General features: G+C 46.7%; 1 protein-coding gene across 3 annotated transcripts; it reads left to right on the forward strand.

The window, feature by feature from the left end:
- The first annotated feature begins 6,669 nt into the window (after positions 1 to 6,669).
- Positions 6,670 to 13,961, forward strand: LOC127294291 (5'-3' exoribonuclease 3). 3 transcript variants are annotated; one of them, XM_051324075.2, is made up of 22 exons: positions 6,670 to 7,101; positions 7,188 to 7,266; positions 9,081 to 9,157; positions 9,262 to 9,453; positions 9,983 to 10,102; positions 10,232 to 10,294; positions 10,374 to 10,430; positions 10,507 to 10,665; positions 10,751 to 10,828; positions 10,923 to 11,033; positions 11,113 to 11,181; positions 11,246 to 11,332; positions 11,429 to 11,524; positions 11,588 to 11,683; positions 11,825 to 11,895; positions 12,107 to 12,321; positions 12,427 to 12,467; positions 12,658 to 12,732; positions 12,806 to 12,936; positions 13,052 to 13,138; positions 13,231 to 13,306; positions 13,378 to 13,961. In XM_051324075.2, the coding sequence occupies exons 1-22, from the start codon at positions 6,823 to 6,825 to the stop codon at positions 13,879 to 13,881; spliced, it is 2,763 nt and encodes a 920-aa protein (XP_051180035.1). In that variant the 5' UTR covers positions 6,670 to 6,822; the 3' UTR covers positions 13,882 to 13,961. The 3 variants fall into 3 exon arrangements, with proteins under 3 accessions (XP_051180035.1, XP_051180036.1, XP_051180037.1); XM_051324077.2 differs by lacking the exon at positions 7,188 to 7,266 and having other exon boundaries at positions 6,962 to 7,101; positions 13,378 to 13,960; XM_051324076.2 differs by lacking the exons at positions 7,188 to 7,266; positions 9,081 to 9,157; positions 9,262 to 9,453.
- The last annotated feature ends 3,008 nt before the right edge of the window (positions 13,962 to 16,969 follow it).

Below are 16,969 nucleotides of genomic sequence, written 5' to 3' on the forward strand. Positions count from 1 at the left end.
GTCGCCATCTGACCTTTCCCGGGCCGAGCAAGGTCACCTAGCTAGCCGCAAAGGTAGGTCGGTGCTTACCCGCAAAAAAAAAGGTAGGTCGGTGCTATGACACTGTAGAAAAACGGCCATTAATACCGGTTCCAAAGGGGCTTTAGTACCGGTTTTGGAAATGAGCTTGGCTCCATCCTCGTTGCCGCCGAAGTTAGAAATAGTTTCACCAAAGGATAGGTGAGGCATTAGCCAAAGGGCTAAATTTATCAAAGTGATAATATGTCTCTGTATATATTGATGATTTAAGTTCTCTAGACAGAACTTGCGCTCAACTTTTATGGTTTTTTCCTTGGAAATAACCTATGATCTGTATTGACAGTTATAATTAGCAAATAGCTAAGGCATATAAGTTTTGCATCAAAGATCAGCTGTCAAGGCTGATATGTGCAGATTTTCATTGTAGAGTAAGGGCATCTCCAGCGCCTAGATGCAAAGAGACGCACCTCACAGACGAAAAATGGGTCAGCAGCCTGACACAAACGGACGCACCTCACCGGTGAAAAATGAGTCTGCACTTCAGCCCAGCGGCACGGCGTAAAATGATCAGACTGTCTGCGGGGACGCAAACTCGACCCAAATTTACGCCGTGAATGCGTATGCGCGGACACAACACGTGACCTTGTCTTCCTAGGCGGTCTTGCACGTCAGGGACATCGAAATCGAACGCATCCATTCGTGTTCCCCTCAATTTTGTTTTTGCGCCGGAGCGGCCCAAGCCCCAGGCCGAGCCCAACTACCGCGGAAGAGCAACCGTTGGAATAATCGAGGCGTCTTACCAATCACAGGAACCACCGCGGACGAGCAACCGGTGCCCTCTTCTATTTATGCGACCCCTTCTCGGTTCCGGGAGCATCGATATAAAATTCGTACGCGTCATCCGCAGTGGCGGACGCAGAAAAAAATTTGAGGGTGGGCACACTCTAAATTTTTTTTTTGCACTAGCCCTTATGCGATTTTTTTGCTAAATTAGTACATAGTAATATACTAGCGAGGAGCATGTGCTTGCTACGAAATACATATTGAAGAACAATAACGAACAAAATAAGAGCTCAAAAATAGAAAATACCCTAGTTGTGTTTGAGCATTTTTGTAAAAATAGATGAGTTTGTTAGATTAATTACAATAACTAAAATGCACTCAACCCTGTTACCATGTGGTAACTATCTTCGGGAAAATCGCCAGTTGTGCACTGTATTTTCTATCTTCATAGGTTACAGAAACAAATTATTACGTTTTAGGCTGTTACATAAATATATACCTACTAATAAAGGAAGGAAGGTTTCTCCTCTTTTTTTCGTCCGTTTTTCTCTTGCCCCTATTTGTTAATCACAATTACAGGTGATGCCACCGGTTAATAAGTGTGTCCAGTCGATGCCTCTATGCGTTCTCGTCTCGATGGCTAACTGGGCTCAATCGCCCTCCCGCGTACACACATGCGAAGGCCCAACATCAACCAAGCCGGGACGTTCGTTTCCATGGTAACCACTTGAGCTAGCCTAGCGTATAAAGTATCCCATCGCTAGAAATAGTACCACCTCGGTAAACTATACATAGTTTTGCCGGCTTATATAAGCAAGTTCCTTGGATATAAACAAGCCGTCCTGAATCCTGAAAAGATGAGACAACAAGAAAGAAAGGAAAGCTCGGTTGGGTGCAGAAATCGTAAGATGGGAGGGCATACGAGGGATGAGTATAATATGTTGGCTATATTGGATGGACGGATAAAATAATTGCATCGATCGAACAGAGATCGCCTCCAGCGCTGCCGACCGCGGCGAGGTTCTCAGGGTGTAGGACACGGACGGCAGCCCAGCTCGACGTAGGAGCGCCGGCGTGGCTGCATGCTGAATGGTGATTCTTTAGAACTGACACAGCCTCAATGCTTGTGACTTCCTACAAATTCTGATTTTAGGATTTCATTGATGAAAAGTAGCTAAAAAGGTAACTTTTAATTATTTGAATTTTTTATACATACACATATCATGTCTTTGAATTATTTGGAGGTTAAGGGAATTTTTCATAGGGTTTTTGGTTCATTTTCACACCATTAGAAACATTCCTAGCAATTTTTCAGTATAACATTTCACCAAAACTCAAACCAAGTAATGGTTGGGTTGCGTCATTATTTTCGTTGCAAGGCACGGGCACATTTTCTGTCTATACCACAGCATAGCCACGTACTCCTCTGTGTGGAGCCCCTTCATGCGGCGATTACCGATGTGTGATGCTGGTTGATATCGTTCAGTGATCAATTTGCCATGTAGGGATTTTGGATGGCCATAATTAAGACCATAATTAGTGCAATGAGTGATCATAGACTCGCTCGACGACTCGTAATCATATGATGAGGACCAGGTCCCGCCTACCGGAGCCTCGCCATGCACACAGTGGTGCTTGTGTGGGAGATTTCACTTTCTCTGGAGGTGGATTCGAGTTTATTTTCACGGAGAAACCATCAAAGGCTTGGAGCTTTAATTCTATTTTTTAAATGAACATATTTTGCTCATCCGCAGCAACGCGCGGGGCATTGTGCTAGTAAAACTCAATGGCACATCTCATTAAATTCAAAATAAGGTGTTGGGCAGGGGCCGGGGGCTTTGAGTTAAAAACTTTGCACATGGGCATTCAAATTCTCAATGAATTGAACTGTTTTCTGAAACTGCGGCTCACGGTTAGATTTATCCTCACCTACAAGAATTTGTATAATTAAAAAGAACGTTGAATTCCTTCAGTTTCATATCATTATCTTCTGACCGGAGAAATCATCTTGGTAAGGACTGCACCATCTTTCCATCGAAGAAGTCATTCTGTAGTAAATTAAGCATAACTTTATTTATGGTTTTAAAGGTTTAATTATACAAGTTAATGGATATGAGACATGTCTTTTCTATACTTTTCGTCGGGGTGACATCTACAGGTATGCTAGCATGAGCATTTTATAAAAATTTGGTAATTATGGGTTGTCTAAATGGAGATTTACCGGCTACGGCTAGCTGCGGGCTGATCCGGCTCGATCTGACGATAGCTGTTGGCCACTTGGCGTGCTGCAGCTTTGGTCGTGCGGCCGCGGGGCCAAGCTACGAGCGGCGTGAGGGGGACGAGGAGAGGCCGGCGAGTGGCGGGCGCTGGAGCTGGGTTGCTGACTAGCGTGTGTTTGGTTCTGGACCAAAACATGGATGGGATGGGATGATCCTCTTTCTTGATATGTTTGGTTACAGATTAAGTTGGATGGGACCATCCCCATAAAGGAATATTCCTTGAAAATCATGAATCAACCCGTCCCTCCAAATCGACCGAACCTCCCGATCCACCTTTTCCTAAAAAGGTGAACCGTTGCTTAATCCATCTCCCTCCTCTCTAATCGCGCACCGCGTCTTGCCCACCTCCGGCTTGCCTGCAGTGGACAGAGAAAGCATCGGCGATGTCGCCGACGGCGAGAGCGGTGGCCTGGGCGAGTGCGGCGCCCTAGGCGCGCGCGGCGGCCTGGGCGAGCGGGGCTGTCTCGGCCCTAGGCAGCGCGGCGGCCTGGCGAGCACGGCGGTCTCGGCCCAGGGCAAGCGCGGCGGTCTGGCGATCGCGGCGGTCTCGGCCCCGGGCAAGCGCGGCGCTCGGGCACGGCCAGCGGCGGCGGCGGCCGCGCACGGCCCGCGGCGGCGGCGGCTACATACGGCCCGACGGCGGCGGCTGCGCACGGCCGGGCTGGGCACGGCCAGGCGGCGGCGGCGGCTGCGCACGGCCGGGCTGGGCACGACCAGGCGGCGGCGGCGGCTGCGCACGGCCGGCCGGGCACGGCCAGCGGCGGCGGCGAGCTGCGCCGGTCGGCGGGCGGCTGCGCACGGCCCGGCGGTGGCTCGTTGGGATGAAGGAGCAGCATCATCTGTGCGTGAGCTCGATAGGCGGCTCGCGAAGATGACGTTTTTTTTTGCTAATTGCAATTGGACGGCTGTTAATCAATTGTTATTAGTATCCTAACATAAACACACTTCATCCCATCCCACTAAGATCTTCAAACCAAACAGAATATGGGATCACCCAATATGGACCATCCCATCCCCAAAAAATCTGGATGATCCATCCCATCCCTCTCAAGTCACCAACCAAACGCACGCTACGCTGAGTTAGGGATAGATTGTTCGCTTGCTCTCCTCGTTGGGTGGTTTCTTAGTTTCCTGGACCCTGAATAGTAGTAGCACGTAAGAAAACTTCAAAAATTTTGGGTGGGCCATGGCCCCCCTGGCCCCCCCGCTGGGTACGCCCATGGTCATCCGTGATGCCAATCTCCCACCGGACGCCAAAATAATCTATGCGGTTTTCCTTGCCATCCGACTCCGACATGCCAACACCATGAGCAACCTTTTCTTGCCATCCGACTCCGACAGCTAAGGCAAGTCACTAGGATGGCGACATTGGTGGGAAAGGGCTCAAACGCTGAGTAGCTCAAGCTCCCCATCGAGCGACGCCAACGCCGCCGACTAGGAGGCGCACGACGCCATAGCCAACAACCAGGAGGAGGAGGGAGACGCCATCGCTGATGGCTAGGAGGAGGAGGAGGAGGGAGAGGATGAAGATGCTAGGTGGGCACGGCTGGAGGAGGAGGAGGAGGAGGCGACAGAGGAGGCGGCGAAGAAGAACAAGAAGGCGAAAGCCCGAGCGGAGGCAGAGGCGCAAGAGGCACACACCAATGACGAGGGAGTGGAGGAGGAGGATTACTCGAAGGACGACTCGTTGGATGAGGAGAGGGAGACACACTCGTCGGAGCCTACTGACTCATCTGAAGAGGTGACGAGCAGGAAGGGTCGCCGTGATGATGGCGCGGAAGGGCCTTCCAAAAGCAAGAAGTAGATTATTGTTTCAATGTTTCAAATTGCTCAACTAAAGTTTGTAATTATTTCTATGATTTGAAACTTTATTTTCGCAGTTTGTGTGGCTATTTTTCTTCAAACATTGCACTATTTTGGTCCAACCAGACCAAATTGCGTCATGCCGCAAAGGGCACCCCCAGACGCAAACGATTAGTCCTAGTCCGAAGGCCTATTTCGCGTTCGCGGCCCAACGCAAACGGACACGTGCGGTCACTTTTGACATCCGAAATGCGTCGGGCTGCTGGAGATGCCCGTTGTTCAGGTTTAGATAAAGGTCATCACAGGAAACTAAGAGCATCTCCCTTGACGGCTCCAATAATAGCAACTCCAATAGCTATTTGGGGGTCGACGTGTTTTTTGAGCTCACACTCGTGCACTCTAATAATAGGCGTTCGTGTTTTCAAGCCCAATAAAATCGTCGGCAATCCCACGTTGACCCTTTGGATGAGACGTGAATTAGGCGCGCCGACACCCGGTGACACGTTGGATTTCATATGCGGGGCCCGCCTGGCAGTCACTAGCCCCAAGACCCTACTTCTATTCCCCAATTCCCTTTCACTCCCGTCCGCAGCTTCATTTCTCCTGCCCACCTACCCAGCTCCCGCCCGCTACTCCAGCTCCCACCCTCCCGTCCGCATGAGGTGTACCGCAAGAGAATCGGCAAGGAGGTGATGACAGCCCAAGCGGCGGCGACATTGGCGCCCATGCCGGTATCGCCAACAACACCAGTCGTGGAGCAGCCACGCGTGATCGACACCCAGCCGCCGGTGATCGACGCTGAGCCGAATGTCATGAAGGTGGCCCACCGAGGATCCTGTTCCAAAGACTCGGTATGTGCCATTATCTTCGACAGCTTCATGAACCTCTTTGGACTAGGCTTCACCTGTGTTTCTACACGAGGCTCGGCCACGGCTTGACTATGATGCTCTTTCGCTAGGTTCTGTGTCGATGATGAGCCGACGCGGAGCTTGCTCGCTGGCGGAGTTGGAGGTGCAGCAATACCATCCCCCCTGGGTGACCTTAGCCCGCATTTCCCTCAATCTCTTCCTCCACCCAGAGTACGCTTGGATGGGCCCAGATTCCCAATCCCCTCCGCCACCACCTCCAAACCCCTCCTCCGAGTACCCGCAGCCGCGTTGTTCTTCCTCGCCTCCATCCACAAGCAGCGCCAGGGTTAATTTCCAGGCCGGTGTAGACAACTGGAGATGAATGCACAGACCATTGACTTTCTGCTCCTAGTTGAGTTCTGGCGGACCATTGCTTGACGTTACTGCAGTGCCTTAGAAACTTCTTCGATCCAATAGAGTTCTTTGTACTGTTAAGAAAAGGAGCTGGTGCTCATCTTCTGCGGCAACGGTAAAGAATATGTGTCCTTGGTAGTTGCGGTAAAGTACAACGGCTTATATCCTTATTGTGTTATGTAACTTGTATGCGTACCAACTAGGTATTGCTATGTTTATAAATACAAGTAATGTATTTCTACGGAACGTACATCGTAAAAGAGGGGAGTTTTTTTTTAAGATTTAAGTTCCCTATGTGGTAGTGGGATTTAGATTCGCAAAGAAAAAGGTACTAGTAGACTCATGAAGTAGACTCTCGCTGTCCAGTAGAAATATAGATGCAGAGAACAGCGTAAGACGAACCGAAACAGAGCAAGAGGATGACAAGGCCTAGTCGCTCCATGTAGTGCTGCTTCTTAATTAATCGAAACAAGGATAAGGACAGGAAACCAAACCTTCGTGGAAACTAAAGCGAATCGGCAAAGGAAAAAGCGGTTGCCACTTGCTATGACAGAGGAAACAACTGCCTCTGTCGGTCTTCTTTGTTAGTGTTTCTACTCCAGTCGCTACTGCGAAACAAAACTCTCTTTCCCCTCTCTATCCATGCCAAAATTCTACTAGCTCCGGTAGCATCTGCCATGGGAATACCTTCTTTCTTCAGTTGGCTCGTGTGCAAGTACCCAAACATCGTCTCCTCTGCCTACGAAAGCGATGATGACGACGACGAAGAAGAAGGCGATGACACTGCCAAAGAAGAAAACAACAGCGCTGACAAAGAAGACGAACACGATGGCAAAGAAGAAGATGGTGAGAAATCATCCGCGACCGGTTCCAGTGAGGAGCGCATCATCTTCGACAACCTCTACCTTGACATGAATGACATCATCCATACTTGCTCCAGCCCGAAAAACAGAAAGGTAACAAAGACGCATCTCCATCCATGGCAGTCTGCTTAATTAATCTTGTGGGTCTTGAGTTTGGCTTTTCACTTGCATCTCTGCAGTTTTTGTCGCACATGGTTGATTACATAGATTTCTTGTTCTGGATCGTCAGGCCGAGGAGGCTCCTTTACTTGGCAGTTGGTACATACATACATGGATCTTCTTCTCAATCTGCAGTTTCCTCTTTTCATATATGGATCTGCTAAAATTTTCAGTTGCCTGAACCTTCGCCACTTAATACTGCATGCTACTTAGCATAAAACTACAGCCCGAGTAGCGTGCAATATCAGCAAAAAAAACATGTAACATCAACTTTTGGTATACCGCAATCCTGGCTTGGGAAGATCGATTTGCCGAGTAGAGCACAGCTCTTCAAGGCCACACCGTCTTCTTTCTATTCTTGACAATGCTGTTAAGGCATCGTCAAGCTTGTAGAAGCTGTGAGAACATGTAAATTCTTTGGCCTTCACCATTAATGAGTAACAAGGTAGAGGATCGAGTGGACCATCTCCTCCTCGCGTCGCCTCCTCCTGGCGACCGAGGGGGCGGAACCCTAGCCGCCGCCACACCCCTCCCCCCTCCCGTCTCCTCCTTCTCGTCGCCCCCCGAGGCGCCGGCGGCCAAGCTCGCGACGCCGGTGATCGGGGGCGGTGGGGTTCTTGGCTCTCGGCCCTCCGGCGCGGAGATCGGGGGAGGACCACGCGCGAAGATCGTCTCTACCGGCGCGGGAGCTCGGCCGGCGCCTCCTGCTCCGTTCTTCTCCGGCTGGAGCGGACGCGGGCCAGGGTGGTGTTCGGCGGGTCCCTGTTCCGGTGGGAGCCTAGGATCTGAGGCAGCGGCCTCGAGGGTTGAGGGCGGCGCCGCCGACGGCAGGGGCGCCGACCGGTGCTGTGGGCTGCTCCTCTTGGCTGCGCGGGCGACGAGGGAGCGAAGGCTGCTGCTCGTGGGGCGGGGGACCCCGTCCCCCACCTTAGATCTGAAGACGGTGATTCCCTGCAATGCGGTTCCCAACCTGGTGTGGCCGGTGCCTGGCGAGCTCGCCGGGTCTGCAACGTCAGGGCGTCGGGAATGGAAGCATTGGGCCGGGGAAACCCTTGACCGATGGGGCGGTCACGTCGGCGACGACGCTCTGCGCTGTTCCCCTCCCTGGAGGCGTCGACGAGGTTCATCTTCCTTCCCGCCCTCCTCCACCCGGGTGAAAACCCAATTCTTTCAGAATGGGCGGCGGCGGCGCGGTGACGCCGTTCCCTTGCTGAAGGGGCTGCCTTGGTTGGTGGAGGGGTGACGAGCTGCGTCTTCTGGGGGTTGCCAATGGCGGCTCCGCCGTGTCTTCGGTCAGCGGCTGCAGTTCTAAAGCTTGCGTCTTGTTGGTTGGTCTGTGCGGCGGTTGTAGATGTTGTCCGTGGGTTCGCGCGCGGAGGTGCTCCTGTTGCTTCTCCTGATCTGGGTTGTGCTCTGGGGAGCTTTTCCCCCTCACAACGGTGCGGCGCCCTCGATCCTGGGCGAGAAGGAAGGGTCCTTCTTCGGAGGCGGGAGCGGGTGCTCTTACTTCGACAGCTCGCCAAGTGATGACGAAGACTGGTGCTCTCCAATGGTGGTCCTTCCCGGCGTGTCTCCTCCTATGTTGATCAAGCGGATGTATGAGGGTCTCGACCATGATGCTGTGTTTCTTGTTGCTGCTTTCTTGTGGTGTGAGTTGCCTGTAAGGTGATCTTCAACACTATGTACTTTACCGATGTGGCGTTATTAATTTAACGCAGGGCCTAGGCCTAATGTTAAAAAAAAACAAGTTAGAGGATCATCTACTTTCCCCTTAAAAAAGGTATGCAGGTTATAGATGAGGTGAGGAAAGGATGAGAATGATTAGATTACTGGATATTGATTAGAATTCCACGCAACTTGTTTTTAAACAACCCCTTCAGATATTTAATTATTTGGTTCGGATCAAACCGCAGATGGTGTTGCCCCTCTCGCCAAAATGAACAAGCTGCGACAGGGTTACTTCAAAACTACCAAGGATGATACAGATTCGGTGAACTCTTAAGTGTATTTTCTTTTCATTTCCAGCATCTATGGCACGATAAATGTCATAATTAATGAAAATCGTATCGGTACGTCCTTGGATCTAATTGCCAGGAGGTTGAAGCGAAGCTCTTGACAGACATATTCAAAGCTCAAGGGAAGGAGGTGGAACCGCGAGAGACATACGAGTTTCAAGATCCTACTGTCATCATGCCAGGCACAAAATTCATGGAGACAATATCAGGAGCATTGGAGTACTACATCCGCCGTCGAATCAGTACTGATCCCTGGTGGAAAGACATCAAGGTTTGACTTTGATTGTGGGCATCTTCCCCTCCATCTTTCACCCCAAAACACTGAAACAGAAAATCACTATTAGTTGTTAAAAGCGTTTAGATTATCCTTGACCCCGGTCAAGACAGTTTAGTCCACGCGAAGGTGAGGCGAGCAAACACTGAATCACATGGGCAGAGTAAGGAAAGGAGGAGGGGATTTCTGTTCAAGAGGCGCGGCAGCAGATCCAAGCAGTTTATTTGGTGATGATGGTGCAAGCAAGGGAGGTCTGAATGGTTCCATGTTTTGTTAATAGCCCTGCATTGGAATTCTGTCTACCTAAGGCATCTTAATCTGGTTTCGGCGGAGGCACTGTGACTGCACTGCATTTAATAAGCGGGTGTTTTGTAAATAGCCCTGCATTTAGCACATCATGAGGGAAGCGACATACCAGCAGTAGAACACCAGTCCCATCACAATACATTTTATGGTTGCGAGGTTGCTGATTTTGTCTAAAGGTTGGTCATTGCTTGATGAGTTCACAATATGTCTGTTTCTGAAGGTGATATTATCTGATGCAAATGTTCCTGGAGAAGGGGAGGACAAGATCATGTCTTTCATTCGTGCACAACAGAGCATGGAAAGCTATGATCCGAACACTCGTCATTGTATATATGGGCATGTACGAACTTTAACTGCACGGTGCACTTGACCGTTATCTCAGTATTCAAAGTTTCCGCGGTATTGAACTAGATATTTGAGATGTTCACTCATGTCCAGTTATACGGTTAACTCCGATGAATTATTGCAGGATGCAGATCTGATTATGTTGGCTTTGGCGTCTCACGAAGTTCATATTTCGATCTTGCGGAAGGTCTGTTACTCCCTACTCAATACTACTTCAGGTTTCAGAAAGATTTATAACATGTTTAACCCTGTGATATCATTTACAGAAACCACATTCAACAGGAGCAAGTCCCAAGGGCAGGCCACCCAATGAACCGCATCAGGTTTTTTCCCCTTGGAACCTACCACGGAAGAGTTCTCATTTTAACCATGCAGATAACGTCATTTACCTTACTGCAGTTCCTAAACGTATGGGTTCTGAGAGAGTACTTGGAGCTTGAAATGGCGGTACCAGCTTGGAAACATGACACTGAGAGGCTAATAGATGACTTCATCTTTATTTGTTTATTGATGGGAAACGATTACATTCCACGGATTCCCTCACTTGAGATACATGAAGTATGTATATGTGATTCTAGATACTAATAACCCTTATGCTTGTTCATTGATGTGATTGTTGCTCTTATCCATGTTCCTGTGACAGTTCGCAGCTGATCTCCTCATTCAAGTGTACAAAATAACTTTCAAAGAAATGGGAGGTTATATTGTCAACACAGAAAAAGTACCTAACGAATGTCAGAATTTTATTTCATCTTGGTTTCCTATTGAGTTGTACCTTCATTCTCTTCATGTAATTGTGTTGCTACTGAAAACAGATCGAAGATAAACATGCTGCGTACCTCGATGTCTCAAGGTTGGAGAAGTTCTTGCAGGCACTGTCCTTGAGTGAAGAGAAAATTTTCCTCAAAAGATTTGAACTGCGGCAGGTATATTAACATCCTCGTTAATAGTGTGCACTTGTGCCAATAACCACTTCTCAATTGTTTATTTTTGGGTTGCTTGCAGAAGTTGCTGTGCAGGATACAACGTCAAGCTGCAGAAAACAAATGGAAGGAAAGAAACTCTGACAATGTGGTAGGATTAATTATAGTTACAAAATAAAGTGTATATGTGGCAATCTTACGGTCCCTCTACTCAGGAAGAAAGCCCCGATGGCTCAGACCCAGCTTCGAAGATGGTTTTGACACAAGGCAGTACTTCTACTTGCATCTCTGATAAGTCCGATGTATGTTTTTTTGTCTACAAATCAAGGATGCTTGAAACTGGCTCCTGACTGATTCCCTATATAGATTTTCTTGTTTTTCTGAGAGTCTGTTTGCAGGTTGAAATGAATACCGCAGAGCTCTGGAGAAATGTGGATGATATTCTAAAAGATAAGGATGATCTTTTTAAAAATGGAGCCTGTAGCCATGACAGGGTTAGTGACATATATTGCTATAAATAGTATTCTTCCTTGTGCAATTTCTCACTTCTACTGCAGATAAGACTGGGCTCACCAGGATGGAAACCCCGATTCTACAGAGAGAAGTTTAGTGCTGAAACTTGTATCGAAATCGGAAGGATACAGACTGAAATGGTAGCGATTTTTTTTTCCATCCAAATGGAGTCTCATGAGGCTTGGCATGGGGCATTTTACTTCACTATAATGTTATTTTTCTTACTTTTGTCCTTTTACTTATATTTTGCTGTGGGTGAACCCTTTTCTTATGGAATTTAGGTTCAGAAGTATTTAGAAGGATTATGTTGGGTGCTTCAATGCTACTTTTCCGAAGTACCGTCATGGAACTGGTATCTAGATAAACCGATACAAATTATATGTCTTTTTGTCATTTCCTTAAATACTGTAATTTCATGGTTCTGAATTTTTTATTTTCATTACGTCATTTGACTAAAGCACTATAAGAATAATATTATGATAAGAGTGATAATGGGTTCAATATATGTGCCAGACAAATGCTTACATTATCTGTCTTATGGTGAACTTTACGTGTTTTCGCAGGTACTACCCATTTAATTATGCTCCTTTCGCATCTGATCTCAAACTTCTGGATCAATTCAAGATATCTTTCACCATGGGAAAACCATTAAAACCATTTGACCAGCTAATGGCGGCTTTGCCACCAGAAATGCATGTCCTGTCATGTGCCCTTCCAAAATGTTACAGTAAATTAATAGGCTGCAAAGAGTCTATAATACAATTGTTCTATCCGCCAGGTATACAAATAAAATAATTAATGCATCAAAGTACATTTGTTATTCTTGAATTTACATCGTCGGACTATCGATCAACTTATGTAGATCAAATTCTTTTGTCACCAGAGCTTGAAATCGATGCAGACGGGAAACGTTTCTTGTCACAAGTAAGCCACTCTGGTGCACCAGGACAAACTGAATCAACAGATAATTTCATCCTAAACTGATCAAGTGTCGATGTGCTTAGTATGGCTAAGCTACACTTTTTTTGGTGATAAGACTGAAGCAAAAAAGGACTATGGTGCTAATTTTAAAAGAATATATTGTGCTAAATTTCAGTGAAATAAATTGTTTCAGGGTATTGCAAAGTTACCATTCATAGATGAGAAACTGCTGCTTTCAGCCACCAAAACGGTCGAGAAAGATCTGACGGTAAACTTACTGAACTACTATTGCATAAATTACAAGTCACAGGTGATGGTAGTTTACCTTGTTTACACACTAGGTGGATGAGATGGTACGGAATACTATTCGGCAAGAGAGGATCTTTCTGAGGAACTCAAACAATCTGGCAAATGCTGCAGCATTTGTTGCACTGTCTGACGACTCGCAGGAAAAGCTTCCGATATCCACTAGGTAATTGAAGTCTGAACTGAACTTATGTGAGCTTGATGTTGACACATTTGGGCGTTTACATTTTTTTCAGAGCAATGTGGAACTGATGCTGGTTTTTCCGGTTTCCCTTTGGCAGTGATATCAGCGGATGGTTATCTCCAGATGTTGGTGCTCCAAATATCTTCTTTAACCGTTTACGGGCCATCAAAGACGACCAGACGATGCAAGTTCCCTCTATATAGACTATCCTGTTCATGCATTTGAGATAATTACCAGCTCATGTCCTTTTTCTCGTATCATGTTGTGATGTCTCAGATCAGCAGTGTTTTTCAACCCCGAGGCAGTGAAGCCGATCCCCAGACTGCTGGACAATGTCATCCTACCTGACAAGGTAGATTGGTACGAAGTGGTACATAATTCTGATTGATTCGCACCTTCATTCGATCTCTGAATGTTCTGCAGACGGTAACTGAATCTGACATTCCGAAGAGGCCGCTGTGGTACACGTACCCAGGCGCAAGGCTGCCGCTGGTCACCCGAAAGCCAGATAACCTGTGGAAGGCGAGCTCGCCGGCGATGCCGAAGGAGGAGGTGAAGAACGGCGGAACGGGGTGGTTGGGTCGGGGCAGAGGAAGCGTCGCTGCCGTGGCCATCGCCGCCGAGACGCAGCAGATCGGGAGGAGCAGCTGCGGGAGGGAGAAAGGTGACGCCGAGACGCTGCCGCAGAGGAGCGGCGGCGGCGGCTACGGGAGGGGTTCCCACGGGGTGGCCGCGACGCAGAGCCGAGGCGGCAGGTTCGACGGCGGCGACGGCGGTGCGTACAGCTCCCGACCTGGAGGAGCTTGGGCAGGAGGCGGCAGTGCGGTGCAGAGGGAGCCGACAGCGTGGCGGCCGGCGGGGGCGTGGGCGAGAGGAGGCGGCCGTGGCGGTGGCGGTGGCAGGAGCGGGCAGCCCCGTGCTTGGTAGACCTATTTTTTCTTTGGAATGTGTAAAACTGATGAATCGATGTTGCCGTATCTTTCTACAGTATAATTTTTAAACGTACTTTAAATTAAGTTAAGTTAATAAAGATACATGATGTTAAAAGTTCAGCTTACAAGTAAGGCACACAAAGCAAGAAAAGAAACACCGTTTGAGACGAAGCTTCCATCCATCCTCACTCTCAGAACTTTGAAGAAGAAGTTGTGAAATAGGCACGCCAGAAAAATGCCCTCAATCCTCGACAAATCGTAGAGGTCTTAGAACTACGTCTCTACCTCCGAAGAAGGCCCATGCCTCCTCGCCTTGGGTCAAAAGGCCCTGGGTCAAAAGGCGTTGAACCATCGGAAAGTAGAACAACTCACCCTAGAGCACACAAGAAGGACACACCAAATGGGCTGCCAGGAGAAAAACACGGAGCAGGACCAAAACCTCACACCCTTTATCCACAAACATTGCCATAGCAACGAGCACCCATCAGGATGCAAGCTTTAGGATGAAGCCACCAAAAGAAGACATGGCAAAAAATAACAACATAACCGCTGATGAAGGCCGCAACCGACCATGGTAGAACGCCGCCACCAGGTGCCCACATGCCACCGTTCACCTTCCGCCATCCCAAAGCGGCACCTCCAAGGAGGACACGACGTCAGAACGCCGCGCTGCCCAATCCCAGGGATTTAGGTTTTCACCCGGGAGGGGGAGGAAGGGGATGGGGTTGGACCTCAGCATCACCTCTAAGGAATGCGCCCGAAGCGCCATTGACGCCATGACAGCCACCGCCGGCCCAAGGTTTCCTCGGGCCAAAGCTCCAGCCCCAAGCACCACGGCTACCCACCAGCTCCGGCGAGGCCAGATCCGGAGGCATCGGGTTGAGAACAGTCCATGCACGGGCCCAACTAGACAAGAGTTCTACAGTATACTCTCATCTGATTAAAGTTAAACCTTACCATGTTTAACCAGTTTCGATCGAGTCAGACTCTTTGGAACTGATCCAATGATGTAACGGGAGAATTGAAGTCTGGAATCGGTGCATTGCGATCTTAACTAAATGTTTCTTAAAAGCCAATTAGATAACCTGAGGTGACTTTCCATCATTTTCCAAGAAATGCTAATCAAGTGGCGTACGAATTAGTGAAATTTGCTTATATAGCACAAAGGAGATACATGTGTGGGAAGGTGATCTCCAAATTTTATTTTATCTCATTTAATTCGTGATTCAACATTGTCATCACTTAAATAAAAGCACCAAGTTGCATTGCTTCAAAAAAAAACCTAGTTATATGTACTATATAGCATGTTTTTTATCTTATCTAAATAGCATGTATTAAAAAAGGGAAAATAATCGCCTTAGCTATCAACCATTGTCCATTGCACATGCTCTTAAAGGTTTTAGAACCTATTTGATTCAGAGGATCTACATAGACAATTTTCATGATTAAATCTTCTATGATTTTTTCTATGATAGTTTAATTTGGACGATTAATTTTTATAGGAATTTTTCGAAGAAATCATTTGCACGAGATTTCATAGGAAATCTGAAGGACATATTTGATATGCATGATAGGAAAAACGTAGGAAGATGAAAAACAAAGGATTACAATGTCATGACCCCCCACTACAATCCTATAGAAATTCACATGAACTAAAGTTTGTTTGATTCCAGAGGAAATGCAAATGATTCTTAAAAAGAGGTAGGAGTGGATGTTAGATTTTCTATAAAATGTAGTGCACATGATTTCTTAGAAAAAAAAATCCTATGAGAACTAATCCTACAGATCAAACAACCATAGTAGAAAATTTTCCTATGGGATTTTAACCCTATAGATTTTCTATGCAAATTCTTTGAATCAAACATGCCGTGATACCTCTTTTTAGAATCCTTTGCTTTTATTGTGGTGAAATCAAATAAATGTTGGTTCATATATCAGTTCCTATAGGATTGGAGTGGGCATAACATTGCAATCCTATATTTTTCATATCCCTACGTGTTGCCTATCCTACAAATTAAACATGCCTTTAAAGTTAATGTACAATATTACATCTCAAATTAATGAAGCATGTTTAGGGTATTTATTCTTTTTAATCCTCTTCCATTCTTTCCGGTTGGGCAACATGACTAATGGGAATGATATGGATTTTGAAGTTTGGAGGATCACAATCCAGTATGAAATTTTCCCTAAGGAAACCCTGTGATCAAAGGCATGACACCTATAAAATTTCTATGGATTGTCTCTCTCTCCCCCTCTATATATAGTAGTATATAAGTATATATACCTCGATTTCATAAGAGTTTTAGAAAGCTATTCTAATCGCTTTATTTACATGTAGTGATGTACAATCAAGACTCTTTACAAGCGTTTTCATGTGTTTCATCCAAATGACCATTTCAATATTTTTTTGTGTCTTTTATCCTCAGTTTTGTACTTGCAACAGTGTAGTTCCTATGTTTTTTTTTTCTATTCTCGTGTTTCTCAATCCAACAATTTAAAGAAGCCGCCTCTTCGACTTGGCATTATTTGATTTTCTTAGCTGCATCTTCGACTTGGCGTGTCAAATTTTCTTTCCAACTATCCGCATGTACAAAATAGGAACATGTATAGGTCAGTGTCAAAGACAGATACAATTAGACCCCATGCACTGCAAGGTGTTTAAAGAGGTTATAAAGAATATGTTTGTTTCTAATAAATAACCTACTTTGTAATGGAGTTTAGACCCATTTGCCTCTATAATTCTTCGGGTAGCCTGACACCCAGAATTCATCACTTTAAATTCCAATTCCTAATTTGCAAGTCCAGTAGCAACATTCAACATTGGAAACTACTATGTATATTTTTACAAGAAACCATTGCCTTTTTAGAATACTACTTATTTAATAAATTTCATCTTGAGCTATGACACAATAATTAAGTCAATAAAACCTATGATAAAGGTATGTATGAAGTAATATCTCACCAACCGCCAAATTCAACCAAGTGACCCGTTAACACATGGTATCGCATTTTTACTGAATTTTTTCATACACATGAAAACTCTAATTGTTTCCGAATTACTAGCTAAATGTCAGTCCGCTACT

Source organism: Lolium perenne, chromosome 4 (genome assembly GCF_019359855.2).
Source record: "Lolium perenne isolate Kyuss_39 chromosome 4, Kyuss_2.0, whole genome shotgun sequence".
Lineage (NCBI taxonomy): Eukaryota > Viridiplantae > Streptophyta > Magnoliopsida > Poales > Poaceae > Lolium > Lolium perenne.